The 20,356-nt window shown below is 31.8% G+C and overlaps 1 protein-coding gene across 5 annotated transcripts; it reads right to left on the bottom strand.

Annotated features, from left to right (window-relative positions):
* Nucleotides 1-306: 306 nt before the first annotated feature.
* Nucleotides 307-12,910, bottom strand: LOC117680632 (transient receptor potential cation channel subfamily M member 2). Of its 5 annotated transcripts, none has more exons than XM_034465626.2 (21): nt 12,776-12,909; nt 12,055-12,253; nt 10,699-10,859; nt 9,971-10,103; nt 9,475-9,664; nt 9,292-9,403; nt 8,804-8,915; nt 8,393-8,679; nt 8,108-8,215; nt 7,960-8,025; nt 7,593-7,770; nt 7,212-7,367; nt 6,831-6,930; nt 5,763-5,994; nt 5,268-5,330; nt 5,024-5,176; nt 4,167-4,433; nt 2,821-3,013; nt 2,305-2,449; nt 1,655-1,827; nt 307-1,424 (listed from the first exon to the last, which is right to left on the bottom strand). In XM_034465626.2, exons 5-21 carry the CDS (start codon nt 9,618-9,620, stop codon nt 1,312-1,314), a joined length of 2,604 nt encoding a protein of 867 aa, XP_034321517.2. In that variant the 5' UTR covers nt 9,621-9,664; nt 9,971-10,103; nt 10,699-10,859; nt 12,055-12,253; nt 12,776-12,909; the 3' UTR covers nt 307-1,311. The 5 variants fall into 5 exon arrangements, with proteins under 5 accessions (XP_034321517.2, XP_034321516.2, XP_011425440.3 ...); XM_034465625.2 differs by having other exon boundaries at nt 9,475-9,622; XM_011427138.4 differs by having other exon boundaries at nt 5,156-5,176; nt 9,475-9,622.
* Nucleotides 12,911-20,356: the final 7,446 nt, after the last annotated feature.

Here is a 20,356-nt window from a genome sequence, read left to right as displayed (position 1 = left end):
ATCCGAAACACAGATTGAATGTTTATTAATGTTCACTGCTGATATCTTAACATGTTTATAAATAAATCGTCTGAATTTCGTACTAAGAATAAATCACCTCCTGTATGACTTTAAGGCGGGGTAGTACTTTATGTCTTAATAATGTCTAGAAGTACAGTAATTCGGAATGTATGTGTTTAGTTGATTAACTTTTTTATGCACATATGAATTTGATTGTTATGTATATATTTGGTAAATACTACAAAATGTATTTTAATAGATTCATTTTTTTATGATCAAAGAATTAAGATAACAAAAAAAAAACCCTCGCTGTAAAACAAATATTTATTTTTATCTAAAATGGAGTTCATTACAAGTACTAAACGGAAATTTGATACATTTCATATTTCCAATGTATATGTATGACGATGGTCTACAATGAGTTTTGTTAAACAGCTAGACATGCATTACATATGGATATGTTTAAAACAATGCATAACAACACGCACAAATTTACTACAACTACTACTTATCTATTACTTACGACATAAAAACAGAAGAGCTACAGATTTTTAACATGAAAATAGATAATAAAATGTACAGCAATTCATAACATTATAATAAAAAAAGTATGTATTACTTATTAGGTTTCTTACTCACTGACAACGGAAATATATCGGGTTGTTCAATATCGTAGACGACGAGGCGAATCCGAGCCGTCCTAGAAATTGATCTACCCGATACATTTCTGTAGTCAATCAGTAATGATCCAAATAAGTGTTTTGTTTTCCTGAGGACTATCAAGTGAGACATGTTTACAACAAGCAATGAGCGGCCTTACATCTTGTCCAGTTTTACTCAACTAAATGCTTCAAAATTATTTGTCGCACCTTTTAAATACTATTTCTTCACTACACCGTTGATTTCTTATAATGTTTTGTTGCTTTTCAAATTTTAACGCTTTCTCCTTTTCCTCCGCATAGTTTTGAGGAATTTGACAGTGTCATTTTTTTCTGCTCGAATGTCAATTTAAAGGGCAATTACTGTAATTTAGAATTAATTAAAGGACGACTACTCCAAATAGTTTTAGACCTTACAAAACGCAGTGTCGGTATTAAAAATTATGAAATATCTAAATGAGTAGGCAAGCGCCGGCCATGTAGCCGAACATAAATTCTCACTGGACGGACATAGAGTAAAGAAATGCAAACAAATAAATTTGTATTGGCAACAAACATTTTTATAATCCTTTCATCCTTTATGCTTCAGTTACTTTAATGTTTATACCTTATTAAAGGGTAAGTATGTTTCATGGTCTCCTTGTGAAATTGATCATAGTTTACTGTGGTTTCTAAGTGCTGTTATTTTCTGAAGGCTCCGCTGATATGCCTCGTTTTTCTCTCTTTTTCTCTTTTCCTTCTTCTTTTGTTCCAAGATGCTAATTTCTAAAATACAGACTGATTCATTTTATAACAATAATTTTAATTGTTGTTTTAATAAGCGGTAGGTCCAACACTTTATGATATTGAAACACGAATTAACCGATGCAGACTCCAAAAAATTAAATTAATTTAATTGCTTTATAACAAAAGAAATCTTTAAAAATGCATTCATAAAATCTTAAAGAATAACAACATTAAATTAAAATGCCATAAAAACAGATCGCAGTGCGTACGTTTACAGTGTGGTGAACAACAATCATGTTTCGCTAAATAGCGAAACAAGCGGTATGGAAGAAAGACAAGGTTAATAGGAGAGGGAATCCTCCAGTCGTAGTCGTTGATGACGGTGTATCTCTCAAATCTCCACAGCTTTTCCGAGTTCTCCTGTACCCTCTCAAATGTGTAGCTGAAACCATGTGTAAAAAACCATAACTCAAAACATATTTGAAATTCGCCATCAATTTAGATAAATGCATGAATAAACATATTTCCCATTATATTTTTTTTCTCTAAGCTAAAATCTTAGTAGTTAATTCCAGGTTTCTATCTTTAAACGACGTTTATATTGCACGGATAAGTATTGTAGTTACATTTCCTTTAACGGTTTTAACTGCCGTAAAAACGGGAACGAATGTACATACGTATTTGAGATCAGCAAGTTCTTAATTATTGGGGAAAAATTTAAACACTATCAGATATTTTGCTCTTTTATACACGAAATTTAATTTGTGTCATGCTAATAGAAATCCACATATATTGTATACTTATAAAAAATATACTATTCACGCTAGATTTGCTGTAAATGAAACATTTAACCAAATAATGCATTATAAAAGCATTGTAACTGCAACAATGTATTAAAATTGCCCGATAAATCCCAAACCTAAACATGGCGATGACAAGATTCACCAACAGGAAATTTGAAAATAACATGTAGATCGCTGCTATTGCCTGAACCGTCCAATCTTCCCGTGGACATTTCGAGGAATCTGCTGAAGTCACACTAGTACAATTGCTTTCATTACTACCTAAAAAATTCAAGTAACATTTTGTTTAAGTTTCATTGATTTCTGTAGGTCATTTCTATTTTTCATAATGCATATATTCGCTCAAAGGCTGAACTTTTAGCTTCACCGTATTTTGAGAACAAACAATATTATTAAAGGATTTAAAAGTACATTTTCTTTGAGTACATTAATAATTTTGTATTTATTTTAAAATTATCTTAAACATTTTCATTTATTTAGGATCCTAGTAGCCAAACCACACGATTCAAATGTGTGCAAAAGAGCTCAGAGCAACAACTTTATTTGTTCATGTCAGCTTTCCGACCTTTTTTTTCATCAAAAGCGTTTTTCAAAAGGTGAATAGCAGGATATATAGAGAAAAAGAAGCTAACCATCAAGATGATCGAGGTTTATTTCTGCATACAGTTGCCAGTATGGGTAGTATAGAATTGTCCATATTCTCCAGTTTTGCCAGCCCCCGTCCCACATTGCTTCGTAGTCAGGCCATAGGTTGGTGTGGTAATATATCCCTACTCCCAACACCACAAATACGGCAATAAAGAGGAACCTCAAAAGATCTTTCAGCTTGAAAAACACAATTTATGAATGATTTCATTCAGCAATCTTCAGTGTTTTAAGTGAAATACGTGTTACAAAGGATCGTACCTGTCATTATTTTATTGTCATTATTCAATGGGTATTTAGTTGTTGTTATGAATGTCCTACAGAAAGACAGAGATAAATCACATATTCAGAGCCGACAATAAAGGTAACTCCAATATCTTAATGGATCAGGAAGGGCTGTGTTTTAAATGCAGCTGATATAAGTGAGGCTTTACATTGTAGACAATTTCTCCATGCTACTTCTACATGTAAAAGGGTCGTCGTAAATTTGCATAGACAAGTGGTGTTATTCAGCAAATTGAAGACACAGGAAGATGAACTTGTGCCAAAAATTAGGTTTTTTTGCATCAAAATTATGTTTTGGTACCAAATATAGTGCGATATTAAATTAATTCAATTCAATGACCGCATACCTGAACAGTAATTCGACATGCGGCGCAATGTTAAAAACGAAATATCAAAGAGAAACAAACATTCCAAGAACGAGTTTTATTTTTTTTATTTTTCAAAAAGTAGAGATTAAAAAGAATGTAAATATGTTGATTAATCTATTATTTATGAAAACAAAATAGTTCGGTTATAACGAGATTTTCAATGATTTTATGTTTGTTTTTTTTTATAATTTGAAGTGAAATCGTAATAAAATGACGATGTCAGCGTTTAAGGCCGCGCAACGGTAATACATACAACTGTGAAAAAGAAGTGAACAAATCCCTTGACGATTTTAAAGTAAGTAAAAAAGACATTATCACTTGGAAATGACTTTTGATGCGTGATCTATAGTCAAAGTTCATCGAAAATAATTTTGTAAACTAAATATCAAATCATTTTAAATTTAAACAAAGTTGTTAGCAAGATACATTTCTAAAGTTTCACATACATATTTGAACTTTTTTTTTAATTGAAAACTTATTTGAGAGCAGTATTTTTGTATTGATCATAAAGAAAAAATATTTTCTGGTGCGTCTCAACATCTATTATAAATGAATATAAACAAAGAGATAATAATGTAAAATAAAACCCTATCTGTAAGTTTACATAAAGTATAATCCTTTTTTATCAAACAAATTTGAAAAAGATAAAATAATATAATAATGCAATATAAAACGCATACCATCTCCTTGATCATAATTAGCGTGGGTCCCAATTTTCTATGGATTAGAAAAACTTCAAAAAACCTCAAGTACATGACCAACAGGGAGAGAGCATATATGCGTCTTGCGTCAGTAAAGGGTTTAGATTGATGCACGTGACGTACAAACAGCGCCACAATAAGCAATGCATAGGAAAGTAAGTCAACCCCATTCCAGAAGTCATACAGATATCTCTTCATTCGTGAATAGTAACCTCTGTGGGAGCGACCTCTAGCCTCTAGACAGCCCTAATTTAATTTGTGAATAGAGATTATAAATGAGATAGTACATACTTCTACGTTTTATGATATATATATATATATATATATATATATATATCTATATCTATATCTATATATATATATATATATATATATATATACTTTTAATATATATTGTTTTTTACCTATGTTTTGTAATGAAACAAATGACGTAAACAACTTTTTACACCAAATAATTTTATCAGCTGTATTTTGTCTATTTTTGTATTTACTTTGTTGATGAAAAATAAAGTTAAAATGTCTATCTATATCTTTAATACTTAAGATTTTCTGAAATTCGATGAATACTTGTTAGGTTCAGTAATGCAGTGATTTATCTTTTATTGAATATATTTTCTTTGCTGTTTTAAGGAAAATGTTCGTCACAATTATTAAGATTTCAATGATAAATGGACTCATCCTGTAACATATACATGTTTAATTGCCGACATAAATGGAGCTTGGGTCCACAATAGGTAAACTAAGATATGTTCCAAATATACATAACTCCATTTTACAGGTATTTATGTTGATGATAGTTATTACTAAATGGATTTAAATGATTCGAAAATATTTACAAAACAGCTGATGGTTTCTTCAATCAAATCCCCTAATCCCCAGAGGTATACAAAATATTCAAACACTCTTGCGAGGAATACTTCAGAATAATTCTTTTCAATACTTGTCAGTACGAATGAGCTGTACATTACCAAGACTGTCAAAAACACCATCTGAAATATTTGAAAGTAAATTCTATTTACGTGAACACACCATGTATAACAAATGTATCGTAAGACATTTTTTTTAAATGTTACTTCTTACATAATTAAAGATGTATTTCGTAAGTGGAGCAGTGAAGAAGTTTTTCGGCTTTCTAATGGCAGACTAAAAAATAAACAACAAAAAAGAAAAATACTATCTAATATATAGAAATTCATATATTTTGGTATTGATATATAAATTTTATGATCCTAATATACGGTAAGAGAAATGAATGTGAATTTGCAATACACAATGAAGTATGCTATTAGATATAAAATACATGACATTATGAAATCGTCATTATATTTCATTATTAAGACTTTATTCACTGAATCAAAATAACATAACCCATAGAAATTCGAACATTACTAACACTTAATTAATTAATTGTTCCATACCTATTCAATGTTGTATAAAAACAGTATTGATATTGCAAATTTGAAAACACATTTTTTTCGGTGAACATTGATTAATTTGAAGAATTTTTTTTTGGAGGGGGGGGGGGGGGGGCGAGTGGGGTGTTATGGTTTTGATACTTATTCTGGTTGTATCCACCTGTAAAAAAGGCACTAGGTCAGGAGCCAAGTTGTTGTACCACTTGATGTTTATATATTTTTGAGAGCACGTGTGAGCCACCACGTCATACATGAAATTCTCGTAAGCAAAGGTTAATGGGCTCGAGTGAATTCCCCAAACTACAGCCTCGTCATCCATCAAATCTATCGCGTGTTGTGAATCTTCTTGGTACATACTGTCCATTATGCTAATGCACCGTTCTTCGAACAATCTACAGAATACGTTAGTCAATACATTGTGTTTATTCATTCATGATTATTACATCTTGATTTATTATTTTTACGATACTATTGTACTTATAATATAAAAAGATAACCACGACCAGAACAAGTAAATTGTATGGTCCGATTTGTTGATTATTTTGGGAAGAATTTTCTTACTGATTTCTAGACTTTTTTTGCATTTAAATGATTAAAATTGCATTTGCATTTCTTCAAAGATTTGATAATTACATATCGTAACAGTTTATTCCGTCAAAGAGAATGTAAAAGGCAATTTTTATAATACAAGGTATACATAAAGTTTTCTAACAAAAACTATCCTTGTGTATAATTACGTGTAACATGTCATATAATCAACACAACATGTGTAAGCCGTTTGGCCCAATACTTGTATGTCTTCTACCTATCAAATATCATCACAGTTATTGTTGTCCTTCTTTTTTTGGTTTTGCTTATCACTATGTTGAAGATGCTGACGTATGTCTCTATCACCCGCCCCTGTTGACTGTCTGATCAAATAATAATGCAAATGCCCACTGAAATCACTCACACGGTCTTAACCATTAGGGGAATTATTCTTCTCTACTCTAAGGCCCATTCGATACTTTAGTATGCTTCATCACTTAGACAATTTTATTTACCTTAGAAACACTGCTTTTTACGATAATATTAACAAAATGCTCATATTACGACATATTACGACAGATACCTCTTAACTAAAACCAAATTAAAACAGGGAATTCTAAGGTATTGTATAAAAGAGAAAATGCGGTTGCAGGTTATCTTTTATAACAGTACTTAGTTAAGTTATTTTGTATCCTCTTACTTTGAATGTTCCTCCAAATCAATGGATAAGATTTGCTCCTTGACATTGCTGGCTTTTTTTGAAAGTTTTCGAAGAATTGCCGAACATACTAGTCCAGTCACTACAAATACACAAAAACTGATACTGAATATTAGATTAACCAGTGATGAAATAGTATCACAGTTACTAACGAGGACCCAATAATAGTGTTGAAAGAAAAGGTGTCCCAAACATCTGTTTAAGGTATTAAATAAACAAACAAATAGTATACATTTTCTTCATTTAAATCATGCAAATTATGCCCAATTAAAGTTAATAATTTCTTATTGAATACTCGAAAAGCACGCAATCTGCTTTTATCACAACTATTTTAATAGCTTAAGTAAATGTACATAAAATTACGTAGATGGTTGTCGCCTCTGAGCCAACATATTTCTGCCAATTCCTTTCGATTTGCAAAAATTGCCCAGAGTAAAATGTCAGAAATGGTCGTATCTTTAAGGTTTACGTTAATTGTTGGTGACTTTTCTTTTTCTGAGAATTCGTCAGTGCTATATTCTATAAGAAATATAGATAAATAACGATTTTAACTACAAGTATGAAATTTGAAATTATATATAAATAAAATATAAATAACGTTATCTAAAATACTTTAATAGTGTTTAAAATTCCTGTAAATAAATGTTCAGCGTCAATCAAGATGACAATCGATAATCAACATCATACATCAGATGTCATTTTCAGCAATCGCGTTTTATACTTTAGCAAGATAGTCAGTTGTACCTTTGTATCGCAACAGTTTTCGACATAACCCCGTGGCTGCATCTGCTACAGAAACTGATAATTCTGAAAGCTCTTCTACAATATATTTTGCATTTTGTTGATTGCCGTGCTTTATTCTTTTCTTCATCATAGATCTGTATTCATGGCAGAGTTTTTTTGCTTGTTTCTCCTGTATTTGCTGAATAATACAATGATCTGTTAAGGCATTCTGGACCAATAAGACTTTTATTATGAACTTCATATGCAAAAGTTGAGTTTGTCCAATTAATGAGCAAATTAAAGCAAAACTTGAAGGAAAAAATGTCAATTATTTTTCTCTTGTTTTTTTTAATGTTTTACAATGTTGTTTAAAAACGCATTAACATACCTTTAATATCCACTGCATGTGAAGACAATCTTTTCTTTTGAACTTACATTTCTGGCAGGAAACGGTCTAGAAGAGAAAATAAAACCATGAAAATATACCAAAATTTGAAAATTTGCATCAGAAGTTCAACTATAGTACACATATTGACCTGTTCATAAAGTTCTGGTAAATTAATCATCTTTAGATTAACTCCTCGATCCAACAAAACCCTCACGTAATCGCATCTGTTCGCCTTCAATGCCTCCAACAGAAGTACCTGCATCCAAATGTATAAAGTAATACATGTGATGACGATGCAAGCACTTCATTACAAAAAATTAAGATATTTTAAAACTACATATGAATCATTGAACCAAAGAAATGTAGGATATTAATCTACTAACAACATTACAGATCTATTTTGACAAATTTAAATGTATAGCCAAAAACATACGGGTCCACATTCTTCTATCAGTTCTAGTTCTTGTAAAAGCTGATATCCGAAATAAAAGTACAACGGCAGGGATGTAGGAGTGGAGTATTTTGGATTCAAGACATATGGCTTAGACTCCTTAAAACCTTCAAGAACTTGATATATGATCTTTTCCTCGGGGCTGACGAAATTTCGACGCAGAAGTTTCCAAGCAAGCGATGAACCCTTGTTTGTGTTTTCATTCACTTCTGTGTGAGCGACGTCTGAATGGAAACTTGATTTGTCATGTTTTGGTATCTTAACACCCTCTGAAATGTGAATACATGTATACAGAATAATGTTTAATAAAGAGAACTTACCAAGGCAAATCTTTTTTGTGTATGAAGAAACAAGTGCTTTTCTAAAGTGAGATGATAACTGTTTATAACTCACCGTTTGTGTATGATTGGAGAGTACTCTCTATTGACCAGCAACTGACTACTGTCTCCCCTACAATGTTTGACAGCATTAAGGGGTCATCTCTTTCAAGGTCAAATACTCCGACCTGGAAGACAGAAAAAAATCGTGTTTTACTTTAAGCATTTATAATATGGGAAAAAGGAAACTGTTCACATCTAAGTTTAGTTTTTTACAAAGTCATAGACATCATTCGACACAATTACATACATATCTTTAAAGGGTTGCAGATAAAAAGACATTTTTGTCACCAATTTTGGATCTTAAGAATAAAAGATATTTACATACTTGATAACGTGAAAAAAGCTTACGTAAGCCATAAAATTATGCTTTTTGGTTCGTGTTTACTTTCATTTGTAAATTTAGGTTCAAATTCTCTTTCAACGGTCCAATGAACTAAATATCAAAATATTTTTATCTCTAAAGACTATAATTAAACTGTTAATTATGAATACATCACTTACCAAGTCCTTAGCTTTATCAATGCTTTTCAAATGTTTTTTCAACTCCTGATATGTGGTGTCATCAAATCGAATACCTAATAAAATGCTGGCTTTCTTTCGAAGTGAATTTTTGCTAAAAACGAAAAACGACGTTTGACATACATGTATGTTATCTAACAATTTTAAATTGATCAACAATAATACTTTTCTAGATAGTCGACAACTAAGTCTGCGGCCATTCCTGATCCTTTCATGATGATAACTGGGAGTTTGTGTTGGAGAGCCTTTGAAATATGAGCTATCGTCTCGATGTCTCCCTCACAGACGATGATTGCTATGGGAACCGGCATTTCTACAATTATTTGTCACTTGAAACACCATTTCTTAGTAGCTACTGCAAATAAAAACAATCCTTGGTCCCAAAAATTAGGAAAAAATTATATTTAAGTTTAATAGTTCCTGTTTCTTCACATTATTGAATACACGATGACGTTTCATTACTTCTTGGTCAACTTGACCCTAAATGTATTAAAAATCAATAGAGTAAATTTGTAAATAACGTACGATAGGTCTTAGTTGTGTTTTAATATGCATATACTAGCCTTATATTTTAATCTTTATTCTCAAAACATGTACATAATTATAGTGAACTATTTTAATTGTATAAACATGGATCATATAAGAATATACGCATGCGTACTGGTGTCCATTTGCTGACTAAAGAAGGACACGTCTTGTTCAGACACGAATTTTTCAAAGTCCAACAGAAATTCCTGCCCTTCCCCAAGTGTAGTTTTGAATTCCGTGGTTTTTTCTGAAGTGTTTTGAGATACCTGAAAAATTTATTGAGTGCCTAGTTGTTTAAGATATCCAATGTATATTCAGCGTATCGCAGAAAAACAAAAAAAACATGCAAATAAGTCATAATTTACCTTCATCGTTAAAATTGTAAGGCCAACACAATCACCCGTCAAAAATTGAAAACTTAGTATACCGTGAAATTGTACGATTATATAATCATTATATAAAACACTTTTAAAATATATATAATCTTTAGAAAATCACATTTTATGAAATAAACGTTACCATTTCAAAGATTCGGAATTTTACTAAGAACTCATTATTCAAACAGTCATACCACCTACAACGTATAATCAACATATATAATTATTTAAGATCATATTATCGGGGCCTTGCTTTCATATGCTTTCAGTTTTAATTTTTCCTTGTGTTATGAATCGTAAATGTAGTTGATTTGGTAAAGAAATTGCAGAAGAAGATCAAGATTTTCTTGAAACGTGAAACTCGTATTTTAAAAGGAAAGCATACCGCTGCTGCGATTTAATGTTCAAACATTAGATAGCCATAATCGTTGTCATTATCGTAAACATATCGCATTTAATTCATTCAGTTACGTAATTTTTTTACCTCTTTTCCTGCAATATTAACGAGTTTGACATGTCGGTCTGGATCACTGATTTTATTTTTAGCAGCCCTGGTTTTAAATTCAATATCCTCGTAGTTTTTGTAGGCCTCTCTTACAACTTTGGATAGTCCGTGTTTCTTTCCATTGTACAAAATCCAGGTTTCTAAAAAAATCAAACGTGCACATTTATTTTGAACCTGATGACAGCCGACAGCGTATTGACTATTGTAATTGTGAATATCTAGTTCAGCATGGATTGTCAGAGTTGACATACTCAATGAGTATTGACATGCTCAATGCAGAAAGGAATGAATGATAAATAAACCTTTCCTTTTGATAAACTCACCCCAATGTGGGAATGCACTTCGAAAATTCGTTTTTATTTTGTCTTCAAAAGTGGTGATTGAGTGTATATTTAAGCATTGCATGCATATTTTTGGATGTCGTCGGTCCTACAACACACCAAGCGGTGCAGACAAATTGAATATCTCGCGTTGTCTGCACCGCTTTGATTGTAACAGGACCGACGACATCCAAAAATAATCAACCAATGCTTATATTTATATTCATACTGATGTCTATTTCCATGAAATATGTGTGGTGTATTGACACTGTATATGCTCTCGGTCAGGGATATGAAACATACATGAAACAGTCATATTAACATGTATTTAGTTTGCTTCCTCGACTAAGGATATAGTGCCAGAAACTTTGTAGAGAACAATTTTTTTTTAAAGTAGTAAATATAATCTAATGATTATTTTTTTTTTCGACAATACATATCAAATTGGTTACGTAAGGTTAAAAGTTTAATCTTACAGAAATAAATATACTCAAAACACGTAAAGACGTTTATATTTGTGCTCATGGCGCATCGATTAGGAAAGTGTATTCATAGAAAATTGAACTTCGCAGATTTCCAATGGAAACATAAGAGCAAATATACACTGAGTGTAATTATAGGAAATTGAACGTCGCCAAATGCTAACATACATGGGAAATATACACTGAATATAAATATCATCATTTTAACAGGGAGACATCTAATGCACTATGTACAAGGAAAGGACAACCAAAGATACAGTCCTCTCTTTTTTATAATCTTATAAACACATCAATGGCGTGTAAAAAGGGGAAAATTGAACACGCTTTGCAGTAATTAAAGTATAGTCATAATTAAAATAAACAAGCTGACACAGCAATAGTTTCTTTCGTGATATTATACAAACTTTGTATCTGTCAAAGCATCATAACGTTGGTTCGAAAAGAAACCTTCTGAAACCAAACAATTATCTTCATACAATTTGTCATTTTTTCTCGCATAACCTAATGTTCTGAATCTAACGACAAAGACCTACCTCCACCACTTTTCGCCGCCTCTATGAGAGCTGTCTGAAACACTGTCTTTGGCCAGGGTCTGGGTACGAAACTGTCGGAGTCCCCGATCACAGAAAACACCATGGTAGGGCTGGTGTTCCCATCATCGGACGTACTGACGTTAGAGGTAACACCCTGTGTGATTTCGTTCCATGTGAATTTAAGGTCATTTGCATCCATCTATGAATATATATTCGATGTCAACGATAAACGATAATATTGACTTAAACTTTAAATAGGATTGTTGATTTCAAATCGTCCAACAACACTTTAGGTAAATACCTGCCTCATTTCGTTACTTAGGTACATACATCTATAAAATAGTCTTCAAAAATAGTATGGTTCTTTTTACTAGTTTATTCCAAATGAAAGAGTATGAAGTGTTTTATGAATATGTGGTTTTGCTAAATTTTCAATATTTAGTCTTTTTTCAAAGGTCACAATGCAAATTAAAAATTTTCCTTTAGAAAAAACAATCAATACTATTATTTGGAAAAAAAAAATAAAACTATTATTTGTAATTATATACATATTTCTCTTGCATATACAAAACGAAACAAGAGAGTGAAATAAAGTTCCAATAGGATTGATCTATAAATGATTTTATTGACGCCTAATTACAAACATAACAAAAGAAGTATTATCATTCCACTAGTCCCCTCATAAATATGTGATATCGTGATATAAGGAAAATATATCTACCTTGATATCCAAAGCATGAGGAATCAATCATTACCTTCACTATCCCTTCAAAACGAATAGATAAGTTTCCAAGAATCCGTTTAAAAAAGAATGCAACTGCAATCTAAACCTCCCTTTAAATTGAATGATATTCGTGCAATATTAAATTCATGAAATTGAAATGTTCTAAAGCAGGTTGCCAGTCAATAGGATTTGAAGGTCGAATTTGACTGTGAAAACTCGTCATCAATTCACGTCTATTCAACAATATTTTGGATTTAAATAACGATTATAAAAAGATTTATTCCGAGAACATAATGGACATTGATTCGCAAGAGAGCTGAATATACCTACAACTTGTAGAAACATGCAACTGGCTAATATCAAATTGTTTAACAATCTGCATACACCTATATACAAAACAAGACAAAGTTGATCTATCTACACAGTTAACAATGCTTGACACATGTCAAGATAGAAATTTCTATTTTAAAAAAACTTTCCCAAGAGTTCAGGGACACACGGATTGGTGTACATTAACAGTTGATTCTTATCGAGCGTTTTTTGTTGTTGTTGTTGTTATCATGACATACGAAAGGAATCACAATACCTTACAAAAGATTGTTTTGGGATTTATCCAATATGTTTTCAATAATGGGGGTGAAAATGATTGACTACGTTAAAATTTGTGTTTCCTTTATCATAAATAATTAGCTGTGTCACTCTACAAAAGATCTTTGCGGGACTTGAATGTTTTTGACTTGACAAAAAATTGAAGTACTTGGTTTGTGTGTAATCTAAGTAAATATTCCAAATGCGCGAAAGTCAGTTTATGTTTCCTTTACATATCTTTACATAAATCTAGATTCCAGTAGTGACTATTTTCTCGCATATTTTCAACAAAAATCCAATGTTCTTAAGGTGTGAACGTAAATTACTAAGCGACATTGTTGCAGAGAATTAGAGATATTCATCAACTCACTTTTGCTGTGGATTCATTTAAATACATGGAGCCAATTTTCGTTGATTGTAGGTTTTTTTGCTTATTCGTGAGGATAACTGCACGGAGCCCATATCCCGTAACCAGGAAGTGGTCCACAAATGGTTCAACACCGTGCATCGTGACCTACCTAAAAGAGCTATATGAACTAATATTTCTTACATAAGGTCATACATTTTACATTTTAGATTTATCTTTTCCTAGATATGCTTCAAACCTGAAAGAAAAGAATTTGTCTTGTAGCTTTGAAGAAAAAAATCGACGAGACACATGGCACGACGACGGACAAAAACCAATGGCACTAAATCACATGAGTGACTTAGGTGACCTAACAATGCGTCATATAATCACAAATTCAAACCAATTTTTTAAATTGTAATTCTTATTTATCTCAACAGTGAGTCAAGATAAAAAGTTGAGAAGTTTTATCTAGATAAAGAAGACTTCACAGCAATGCAAATAAACGGTTTGTAGGCATCAACGATCGCCTTGGTAACGATGTGATTTACAAAGTACATTATCTGGTCGGATGTAACTGCTGACTCTGCTATATCCTATACAATAGCATACCATTGTATAAAGTTATAGCGGGTTTTATGCAGCAACTGCATTCATATCAAACTATGAAGAAGTCGAACACCCGTTTCCCCAAGTATAGCTTTTTCGTACCCATATGGGCAATGACATGATTAAAACTATCTATATGATACATTAAAACTATATGACCATCTGAAGGTAGTTTGCCACGGGCTGATTAGTATATGTATAGCAATATATGATACACCAGATAAAAGAATCAAAGATTAAAACCAAATCTCGTATGAATACATTGCACTTAACGAATATGTGCTAGCAATTAATACAATCTTTTTAATGCCGGTGTAGAAATAGGTAAAAATAACCCATTAGAATACCGAAATCGAATAACGATAGTTAGAATGCTGACTGTATTTGAATGTATTGTTCATACTTATTGTCATTATTATTTACCAAATTGTCTCAATTATTTGGATCGATTCTTTTGACCATTTAAATAGTCTTTTTTATATATCTTTTTAAGGTGTCAGGTAATGTCGATGCCTTTCTTTTTAAGTTTTAATTATACATTTTGTAAATTCAACAGATTACCAGCATAACTATGTGCATAGGAATGTTAAATTTTTGAATTAAAATAAAATTATGGCTGCTATATATTAGGAGTGCGATTGCACTGTGGGGTAATTGGCGAAATGTAATTGTTGTACTTTTAACAGGGATTGAAAATGATGTTTAAATGAATTTTTTTAAAGTGTGGGTTTAAGGAAGCTAATTTATATTCTAAATAATCTGAGGATTGTTTCTGTTTCTTTTATGCCTGTATATGTCTCAACCTAAACTCTCCGAGCTCCTATTGTGGTTCTAACCTTGATCGGGGAGGTTGCCGGCTTCGTGTTATTTTTAAATTTTGCATTTACTGCCTTTGTTTAATTTACAGGTGCGAATTTATGATTTTGGTTTAATTGCCTTATCGATTCGAAATAAACAGGATGAATGGGTAATACATATCCAGTACAAAATGATTTCAAAGAAACTCCATACACTATTCAAATATGGCATTTTGTTTCCCTTCTGTGACTGTGGGCAGAGAATAATATTAAAATATACGGCTTTACAAATATGACAAATGTTCAAGAAGAAAGAGACATAACATTACGGTAATATGATGCCGTGAACTAGTTACCGACATGTATAGACAGTTGTATTGCTTCAAAATGCATATGTTATGCATCAAACTTTGTTAGCATTAGTAGGATGGGAAAAAAAATATATCGCAAAGCATAACCTTTTGATTATATACATGTATCTTGTATTCGGAGAAGAATTAAAATGAAATTCAACGCAGTTATAAGGGTGGGGGGGGGGGGGGGGGGGTAATGAAAATGTTTTAGAAAGAGGGCTTTGAAAAGATGTCCATGTATTATTGTTATACTAATTCACATTACCCCCCCCCCCCCCCCCCCCCCCGGATATCACCATAACAAACCTATATTAACTGTACCTGATCATGCTTTCACATCAGATTTTTATGTTCTAGCTAAATAATTCATGAAAAGGGTATTTTAAAATGACAATAATTAATAAATATTTATTGATCACTTCCTTTTATAATAAGGTATTTTCTTTCATTTTATCTTAAATCCCATTTATCCAACAATGCGTTGTGCCAAGCTTGGTAGTATTCAGGAAATTGATTCCTGAGGAGGTAAATATTGTTAACGTGTATAGACAGACGGACGGACGACAAACAAAATGTGGTCATAAATGCTCGCTTAAGATTTTAAGTTCAGGTAAGCCAACAAAATGTCAAACTGACAGGTACTTTGTTAATTTATTCTATAGATTTAAGACAAAAATGTTTCGTTATTTTTCCCTAATCTTTCCCCCACGGACGATCATTAACTCTCGAGCCTGGATCTTTTTTTTGTATTGAATTCCGTTCGATTCATTAACAACTATATACTTCAACAACGATAAACAATTCCCTGTGCTGGTATCGGGGTAGAGTAGAGTTAAAAACTAAACAAATGATCAAACGTTTTGTACTTGTATGGGACTCCATCAGATTATTCCATGGAGCCCACATTCCGTAACCAGGAAGTGGTCTACAAATGGTTCAACACCGGGCATCGTGACCTACAAAAGGGGGCTTTATGAACTAATATTTCTTACATTGCTGGCAGCGATTCAACAATACGACATCTGGAAAAAGGACCAAACTGTTCAACTGATATACGTTCTTATACATAATATTTGCAACATATTTGAATCTGTATGACATAAAAATACAGAAAAGGATATTTTAAAAAAAGGAATGCGAATTCGTTAGTTATCTTGTAAGCGGGATGGACTTAAAATATCTCACTTTGCATAAAAACACACATATTTATCGTCAGACAAAATAGCTTATATCAATAAGAATATTGCTCCCTCTCTATTGTATTGTATTGTTTATTGGCTAAATTCAAATGAATTATAAGCTGTTGAAACATATGTACATAATTATAAATATATAATGCTACACTCTATCCAATCAAAATCAAACAGTTCGCTATTGACGTTAAACAATATTCAAAAAAAATATTATTCATACATGTACATTCATAGGAGGAGAGACCCTATAAATCAATAAATCAAATGATTATAATAATGATAATAATGATAATAATAGTAATATTAATAATAATAGTGATAGTAATAATACATCAGTTGGATGTACTAGTTATCCGACATCCCGTTTTTTACCTGCCTCACGCAGAAACATTGCGAGATGGCACAATTGTTTGCGATTATGAATGGCAAGGAGTTGAACTAACTTAAACATTGAAGGACGAGACCAGTAATATTTTTTTAAATACAATACCCGTAGACTTTTATAAAATGGACAGATAAGTATGAAATGGAATTCATCCTCGACTTCACCTAAATTACAATATTTACAGATACGCATCGATCTGACAGTTCCATTATATCGGCCTTGCTCTACCAAAAGCATATGCGATGACAGTCTATATTTTGTTAAAAGGACAACAAGGTTTTCCGGAATATTTTTACTCAAATAAAATTGTAACGAAAAAGTGTCAGGCAGATACTTGTACAATAAACATTTAGAGGATGACTCAAAAAATGCGTCTCTTTCCTGAATAAAAAAATCAGACAATCTCTGCTTTACAATTTTTAAGAAAACATTAGTGTTAGCCACATTTTGTGAAAGCCAGACCTCATGCATACCCAGAGATACTAATAATTCTCTGACATTAAAACACCATGTATTTGGTATCAACTGTGAGACCATTTCCTCATATACATTGCGTAATATACAATTTTCTGTTTTAATCAATTTCAACCAATACTTAATGATACGCAATTTACGTATAATACTCATAGGTAGACGACCTAACTCTGAATAAACCATAAAGTTTGACGTACATTTTTTAACTTTCAAAATTCTTTTACAAAAATTTGTGTGAACTCGTTCTATTTCATCACCAGAGTGAAAACCCCATATCTCGGAGCCATAGTTAAGAACGCTAGATACATAGGTGTCAAAAATGCTTAATTTAGTCTCAATATTTAAATAAGTTTCATTACATAGTTTTAGAATACCAAACATACATTTCCTACCCTGCATTGCAATTGTTTTCTGTGTAACATTAAAATTCCCATTAAAATTCAAATTGATTCCTAAATAATTGAAACAATTAACAACCTCAACATGCTTTTGGTCATAGGTCCAAAAATCATTTTTACACATTCTACCCGCATGTCGAAAAACAACTATTTTAGTTTTATCTGTGTTCACACCAATATTCCAATCATTACTAAATTGATACAATTGATTCAACATACCCTGTAGACTCTCCCTTGAATTAGCTATTAACACAGTATCATCAGCATACATTAAAAGAAAAAGCGAAAGGTCTCTGAAGTCAACAGGTTCACAACAACTTCGGATAAGATCCATTTCAAAATCATTAATATATAATGAAAAAAGAAAAGGCGACAAAGCCTCTCCTTGCATAAGTCCAGTTGTTGACGAAAAATAATTTGACAGTTCAGACTTATATCTGACACATGATTTTAACTCACAATAAATATGCTTAATAATACTTAACAACTTTCCCGTGACTCCATTTGTAGCAAGTTTGTATAATAACTTGTTTCTATTCACACTATCAAACGCTTTTCTGTAATCAACAAAACAACAATATAGTTTCTTTTTCTTTTTCAAATATAAAGATACTAAACTAGTAAGTGCAAAAATAGCATCTGTGGTACTATGACCTGGCTTAAACCCAAACTGCGCATCGCTTATGATACCATTGTCGTCAGACCAGCGAAGTAATCTATAGTTCAACACTGTGGTAAATATTTTTGCCAGATTACTAACAAGAGTTATTCCCCTGTAATTGTTAACATCATTGGTGTTACCTTTTTTAAGAAGTGGAATTATTACACCTATAGACCAGCTCCTTGGGAAAGTACCTGCATCCAAAATTTTATTAAAAAGTCTAACTAAAACTGGTAAAAAAAAACTCTTTAAATTTAACAAAATATTCATTTAACAGGTGATCTGTTCCGGCAGCTTTACCACATTTTAATTTTTTTAATACTGAAAGTAATTCCTCCTCATCTATGGCTTCATCTAATTCACTAAAAACAGTATCAGTACTCCTCTGCTCAAAAAATGGACTTTCAATGTCTACAATATTTTCATCTACATTACAAACACTCTTAAAATATTGATAAAAAGCATCTAAATCTAAAGAGCTTTTAATTGTTTTTCTTTTCTTGAAAATCTTGTAAAACTGTTTTGGGTTGTGCTTTCTTAAATAGTTGAGTTTATTACCTTCGTGTCTGACAAACCTATTTCTAGTTCTAAGTACATGCTTTTTGTAGACACGTTTGTTTTCACATAAAGTGATACGATTTTGAACAGACCTTTCCCAATTAAAAATACGTAAGGAGCTTTTATAAACTTTACGGAGTTCTTTACATTTGTCATCGCTATTATTATAGCTATTGAATACTATGATATTAAAATCTACATACACAGGATACATTTCTGTCAGTCATTCATATTGTTTCTGACTGATTGTAACTAATAGGTGATGAAATGACATAGCTATGCTATTTAGTCATTTTCCAGATTTTTCAGTTAACATTCCCTTATTAAATGGCAGAAAATTAACTTCTCTCGGGACTAGATCTTTTTTTGTGTTGAAGTCCGTTCGATTCATTAACAACTATATACTTCGACAACGATAAAACAATTCCCTGTGCTGGTATCGGGGTAGAGTAGAGTTAAAAACTAAACAAATGATCAAACGTTTTGTACTTGTATATAGGACTTTTATCAGATTATTCCACGGAGCCCACATTCCGTAACCAGGAAGTGGTCCACAAATGGGTCAACAACATGCACCGTAACCTACATACAGGAGCTAATTAAATCAATATTTTTGACATTGCTGGCAGCAATTCAATAATACGACACCAAGACAAATTGGTAAATTATTTAACCGATTTATAAACGGTATTAAAGTTTATGTTTGCAATAAATCTGAACCTTTTGACATAAAAATACACAGCAAAAAACGAGGGAGAAACAAATATTTATGAATTTTTTAATTATAGGTACTAATAGCCTGGTTTTGCCTTGTCTTGGATCGGAGTCAATTTGAACAGCCGTTTTTTGCCGAGGATGCTTAGCATTCTTTAGATACCTTATTACCGAGAAAAAACTTTTAACTATTCCAATAATATTAAAAAAAAACATTGCAGGTGCCCAATGTTTTGTCTTATCTTGATTTTAAAATTCTTGTCATATACATGTAATTCACATGTTGAACGTTCCGCCATTTTTCGGTCTTTGTATTTTTTCCCTTAGAATACCTATTATAAACTCATTTCCGCAACATTGCAGGATTTTATTAAGTAAACATCCGATCAATTGTCTTATATATAGGTTAAGTCAATAGGAATACAGCAGTTTTTTGTTGTTTTTTTTTGGATGCACAATTGTGTACCAATTGTTGCATAACTGACAAAAACGTCATTAAAGT

Source organism: Magallana gigas, chromosome 1 (genome assembly GCF_963853765.1).
Source record: "Magallana gigas chromosome 1, xbMagGiga1.1, whole genome shotgun sequence".
Lineage (NCBI taxonomy): Eukaryota > Metazoa > Mollusca > Bivalvia > Ostreida > Ostreidae > Magallana > Magallana gigas.
This window is presented reverse-complemented; position numbering and strand designations above follow the sequence as displayed.